This window comes from Culicoides brevitarsis, chromosome 2 (genome assembly GCF_036172545.1).
Source record: "Culicoides brevitarsis isolate CSIRO-B50_1 chromosome 2, AGI_CSIRO_Cbre_v1, whole genome shotgun sequence".
Lineage (NCBI taxonomy): Eukaryota > Metazoa > Arthropoda > Insecta > Diptera > Ceratopogonidae > Culicoides > Culicoides brevitarsis.
The window spans coordinates 37827265-37833264 of record NC_087086.1 but is presented as its reverse complement, the minus strand read 5'-3'; the positions used below and the strand labels follow the sequence as shown (position 1 = coordinate 37833264).

Genomic DNA, 6000 nt, shown 5'->3' with positions numbered 1-6000 from the left:
TAGCAAAAAAAATTGATGAAAAAAAATTTAAGTCAAAATCCTCTTATTATGAGGGCTCACATACCGATTTTTCAAAATTAAGCTAGATCACGGTTCTCCGTCTCAAAATGAAGGTTTTGATGTTAGAAACAACTTTTGTTTTGGACTTTTTCTAAATTTTGCGTTTTCGATGTACAGGAGCCATTTAAAGATGTTAGCAAAAAAATTGATGAAAAAAAATTTAAGTCAAAATCCTCTTATTATGAGGGCTCACATACCGATTTTTCAAAATCTAGATCACGGTTCTCCGTCTCAAAATGAAAAGATAAATCAGAAACAACTTTTGTTCTTGGACTTATTCCTATCAATTTTGGATTTTTTCCGTATGTTCCGTTTCTGCATTCACCTCATTTGATGATTTAAGTCAAAATCCTCTTATTATTACCGATTTTTCAAAATTGCACGCAGACACACATTTCATTATCGACGGAGCATTTTGTATCAAATTTGTAGCATTTTGAGATTTGTGTGCGGAAAAATTGGATCAGATACATTGATGAAGGTGTTAAGAAACGTGGAACAATTTTGTTTTTTGGAGCATTTTGATGTGAAATGTCGGTTAGCTAAGGAAATGATTAAGAGAAATTTATTAGAAGTTTTTATATAACGTCGGATTTCAAAATTTGAGAAAATTGAAAATGAAAATTATTAAAAAAAAATTAAATTAAAAAAAAAATAATTATTAAAAAAAATTAAATTAAAAAAATAATTATTTAAAAAATTAAATAAAAAAAAATAATTATTAAAAAAATTACATTGAAAAAAAATAGTTATTTAAAAAATTAATTTAAAAAAAATAATTATTAAAAAATTAAATTAAAAAAAATAATTATTAAAAAAAAATTAAATTAAAAAAATAATTATTTAAAAAATTAAATAAAAAATTCGGTTTTTGCAAGAAAAAAATAATTATTAAAAAAATTGCATTGAAAAAAAATAGTTATTTAAAAAATTAATTTAAAAAAATAATTATTAAAAAATTAAATTAAAAAAAATAATTATTTAAAAAATTTATTTAAAAAAAATAAATTAAAAAAAAAAATAATTATTAAAAAAAATAAAATTAAAAAAATAATTATTTAAAAATTTTATTTAAAAAAAATAAATTAAAAAAATTAATTTAAAAAAAATAATTATTTAAAAAATTAAAAAAAATATTAATTTATTTTTAAAAAAATAAAATTAAAACCAAAAATTAATTTATTTTTTTTTATAGAATTAAATTAAAATAAAATTACTAAAAAATTAAAAATTAAAAAAATCTTTAAAAAATTAAAATTTTACCAAAATAAAAAAAAATGAAAAATTTAGCCTAAGATACTTTGAATTATTAATTTAATCCTTCTATTTAAACATTTTTTCTTTTTTTATGTCTTTTAGTTTGATTTATTACAACATACTAAATTCCATATTTATTTTTTCCATATGTGAAAAAAAAATCTAAACCCATAAATATGTCAAAGGACAAAAACTCAAATAAATCCTCGTTTGTTTGCTTTTCAGTTTCCATATTTGTTGATTGAGTAACGCTTGACATTCTCCCTCTTTTGTCGATTTTAGTTTTTTTTTTTATTTTTCTAACAAAAATAACCACGGAAATGAATATTTTTGTTACCCGAACTTTTGTTACACAAAAATTTTGTAATAACTGACCAAATTTCATGCGAAAAATATTTTTGCCGCGAGAAAATTTTTTCCATCAAAAGTGATGATCAAAAAAATCAACAATGAGGGTTCAGTTACCTCGAAAGGAACAAAAAAAAAATATCTGCATGATAAGCATCCGAGAGACACTAAATTTGTAAACGGGGTGTGAATGAACATCATTACCCGAAAAAATAATCATTTTCAAGTGTGTTGGAACAAATGTCAAGGAGATGCGTAAACAAAAAAAAGTGGTTTCGTTATCTTTTAACATCGTCGTCGTCGTGTTATCACGAGAGATTGGCACGAGCAAGGTGAATGAAATGAAACAAAAACATGGAAAAGGAAAATACCGATAATGGATTTTTCTTCCTTTTCGTTTATTTTTTGTTTTTAATTTTTTCGTGTTTTGTTGTTTTTCTCCCCTTTTTCGTGAGGGAAAATTATGGAATGGAATGAATTTTGATTATTAGATAAGAAAAAGAAAGATGAGAAAAGTGACTTTCATTTATTATCGACTGAGAGCTTGACAGATTTTTATCTCAGAAGTAGCTTTAAAGTGCTTGGAATACTTGTTGAAAATAAAAAAATCATATTAATTTGCTTTATTTTTTGAAAAAATTTGATTTTTTTCTTATATATTTTTTTTTTCAAAAAATTAATTTAAAAAAATTAAACATAATTTTTTGTTTTAAATATCAAAGAATTAATTTATGTTATAAATAAAAAAAAATTAAACAAAATAAATTCAACAAATTTAATATCTAATAAATTATTATTATTTTTTTAAATTAATTATTAAAGAAATAATTGTTTAAGTTAATTTAAATTTATAATAAAATATTTTTATATTAATTTTTTATTTTTCATTTTTTTTTAATTCTCTAAATTTAATTTTCTAAAATAAATAATGGAAAATATTTTTAACGCTTTTTTGAAGAATTTTGAAACGCGAATGAACAAAAATGAATAGATTTAAGTTACAAATAATGCTAACTAGGTTTCTCATATTTTTCTTCACTTTATATGAGACAACCGAAGTAATTAGTCGTAATTCTTTTAGGTGAGACAAAAATTGATAGTTTTTAGACTTAAATTAATGTAAAATATCTGTAAATACTTAGGTAATTTCGAGTAAATTCACCAATTATGCTGAGATTCATGTAAAATCTCTTTTTACGTTCAAATTCAGGTAATTTCGAGTAAATTCACCAATTATGCTGAGATTCATGTAAAATCTCTTTTTACGTTCAAATTCAGAAACATCCCCCATCATTTCCATTTTTGGTGCCAAAGACCTGTCATGTCGGACAAGGTACAAAATGGCGAAGAAGTGCGCAACGTGCAACAATAGTAAAGGAATCTGGCATTCTTCACATCGTAAGAAACGTTTGCTAAACGTTTTCATCAAAATTTGTCAACATGGAACAACCGCTGCAACCGCACGAGACGACTGACGCTCATCTCTGCTACGCTCAATCCAAAAAATTCATCAAAATACGTACTGTGGCGTCATCTGCGATGGATTTTGTTACGTTATTCGTCATGTTAATACTCATCTCAAAGCCGTTTTGGAACCAATTTCCGGAAACGCAGTCATCAGAAGCCTTCTCCAATGAAGCAATCGTATCGTTTTCTCGTCAAGCCTTCCTCTGTGAAGCACAAAAGCCGTCTTGGAAGTCAGTTCCGGAGATGCAAATTGTCAAAGCCTTCTCCAACGAAGCATCAAAGTTGCGTGCGAATCAAGTTCCCGCATCGAAGTTGTGTGCGAATCAAGTTCCCGCAACGAAAATTGTCAAAGCCTTCTCCAACGAAGCATCAAAGTTGTGTGCGAAGTTTCCGCAACGAAAAGTGAAAAAGCCTTCTGCCACGAAGCATCAAGGGTGCGTGCGAATCAAGTTCCCGCATCGAAGTTGTGTGCGAATCGAGTTCCCGCAACGAAAATTGTGAAAGCCTTCTCCTACGAAGCAAAAAAGCCGTCTTGCATGTCAGTTTTGAAGACGCAATCGTTCAAAGTCTTCCTCTGCGAAGCACAAAAGTCGTGTTGGAAACACATTCAAATGACAAAATCGCATAAAGCCTTCCCCAGCGAAGCACAAAAACCGTCTTGGAAGTCAGTTCGGAAGACGCAAACAGTTATTTCATCCATTTGTGGATCGTCAAAGCCGTTTTGGAAAGTGCAAATTCTCGAAACGCAATCTGCCAAAGCCTTCACACGCCGTGAAGCATCGAAGTCGTATCAGAAAGAAGTTCTGATAGCGAAATCTGTCAACGCATTCAAGCCTCATGGAACATCGCATTTGTTTCATCGAAAAGGTCAAGCTACGCAGAAACCCGAAATCTTCATCGCTCGTGAAGCAACAGATTTGCTTCGGAAGAAATTTCAAGCATCGCCAAACGTCAAAGCCTTCACTGTTCGTGAAGCAACTGTTTGTTCTCCTTGCAATGAGTCACACGAGATGTACCATTGTCGAAATATCCAAGTCAAAGAAGTCAAACAACGTGCAGAAATCGTTCAATTTCAACGTATTTGCTACAAACGCATCGCTTCGGGACATTTCAGTCAACAATGTTCCAGCATTAATACACGTCATTCGTATTGCAAGTTACATCAGAATCGTTTACATGCAACAAAGAAGAAGGATACGGTCAATACCGTCACAATTTCGATGTATGCCGTGCGCATCACAATCAGAAGTGCTATCGAAGAACGCAAAACTCTCGCCAAAGGGCAACTTTTCAAGTGCAATTCGTTTTCACAGAGAGAAACGACAAAACAAATCACGCTTCAACTTTTGTCATTGTCGACAATCGCATCAAATGTCAAAACTTTTGAAATTAACGCTTCCAACGCTCAGCATAAAAGTATCAGCAGCAGCGAAGATGAAAAGTCTCAACATTTCGTAACAATTCGTTCAATTTATTTGTCTCAAGAAGAAAGCCAAAGGATTTGGTATCAAAAACAAACTGCCAATTTAAATCATTCCGATCGCGAAATCACATTCGCACGAACACAGTATCAAATGTCAACTTTCCTGTCACGTGAGTCGAATCTCAGTGATAAATCAAATCGAAATGTCCTCGTGGATACATCAAATACTTCGTCTAGCAATTTTTCGGAAATTAATTGCCGTTTTCAATCAAAAATCGAGAAAAAGTACAAACGCGTCGAATCCGCGCCATTCAGAGATGTAATAACAATTTACAAGGTTCATCAGACATCGTTTCATCTCACAAATATCGCAAAAAAGTTTCAATCGATCGCATCAAGGATTTTGCGAAAATTTTTGTTTACAAGTTTCATTTCATATTTGAGGAAAAATTTCAAGAAAGCAGCTCGTGCCTGCAACAAAGTTATGACAAACCAAAACAATTCATATCTCTTATTGAGTGAAGTGTTCTCAATGAAGAAAATTTCGATTACAATCAAAAGAAAATCACATTTTGAATGTTAGAAACAACTTTTGTTTTGGACTTTTTCTAAATTTTGCGTTTTCGATGTACAGGAGCCATTTAAAGATAAACAAAAATTTAAGTCAAAATCCTCTTATTATGAGGGCTCACATACCGATTTTTCAAAATTAAGCTAGATCACGGTTCTCCGTCTCAAAATGAAGATTTTGATGTTAGAAAAAGTGCGCTAGCCATTTAAAGAAGCAAAAAAAATTTAAGTCAAAATCCTCTTATTATGAGGGCTCACATACCGATTTTTCAAAATTAAGCTAGATCACGGTTCTCCGTCTCAAAATGAAGGTTTTGATGTTAGAAACAACTTTTGTTTTGGACTTTTTCTAAATTTTGCGTTTTCGATGTACAGGAGCCATTTAAAGATGTTAGCAAAAAAAATTGATGAAAAAAAAATGTTAGAAACAACTTTTGTTTTGGACTTTTTCTAAATTTTGCGTTTTCGATGTACAGGAGCCATTTAAAGATGTTAGCAAAAAAAATTTAAGTCAAAAAAGGGCTCACATACCGATTTTTCAAAATTTAGATCACGGTTCTTCTCAAAATGAAGATTTTAATGTTAGAAACAACTTTTGTTTTGGACTTTTTCTAAATTTTGCGTTTTCGATGTACAGGAGCCATTTAAAGATGTTAGCAAAAAAAATTTAAGTCAAAATCCTCTTATTATGAGGGCTCACATACCGATTTTTCAAAATTAAGCTAGATCACGGTTCTCCGTCTCAAAATGAAGATTTTAATGTTAGAAACAACTTTTGTTTTGGACTTTTTCTAAATTTTGCGTTTTCGATGTACAGGAGCCATTTAAAGATGTTAGCAAAAAAAATTTAAGTCAAAATCCTCTTATTATGAGGG

The 6000-nt window shown here is 29.7% G+C and overlaps 1 protein-coding gene across 1 annotated transcript; it reads left to right on the top strand.

Moving 5' to 3' along the window:
- The first annotated feature begins 2606 nt into the window (after positions 1-2606).
- Positions 2607-5138, top strand: LOC134829076 (uncharacterized). The gene is made up of 3 exons (XM_063842069.1): positions 2607-2746; positions 2808-3506; positions 3566-5138. The coding sequence occupies exons 2-3, from the start codon at positions 3106-3108 to the stop codon at positions 5136-5138; spliced, it is 1974 nt and encodes a 657-aa protein (XP_063698139.1). The 5' UTR covers positions 2607-2746; positions 2808-3105.
- The last annotated feature ends 862 nt before the right edge of the window (positions 5139-6000 follow it).

Excerpts from the sequence above, each read along its gene's own strand:
- LOC134829076 (XM_063842069.1), top strand. The coding sequence starts at position 3,106 with ATGGAACAACCGCTGCAACCGCACGAGACGACTGACGCTCATCTCTGC. Across the intron at positions 3,507-3,565 it reads TTCTCCAACGAAGCATCAAA|GGTGCGTGCGAATCAAGTTC; the intron begins GTTGTGTGCGAA and ends CGAAGCATCAAG.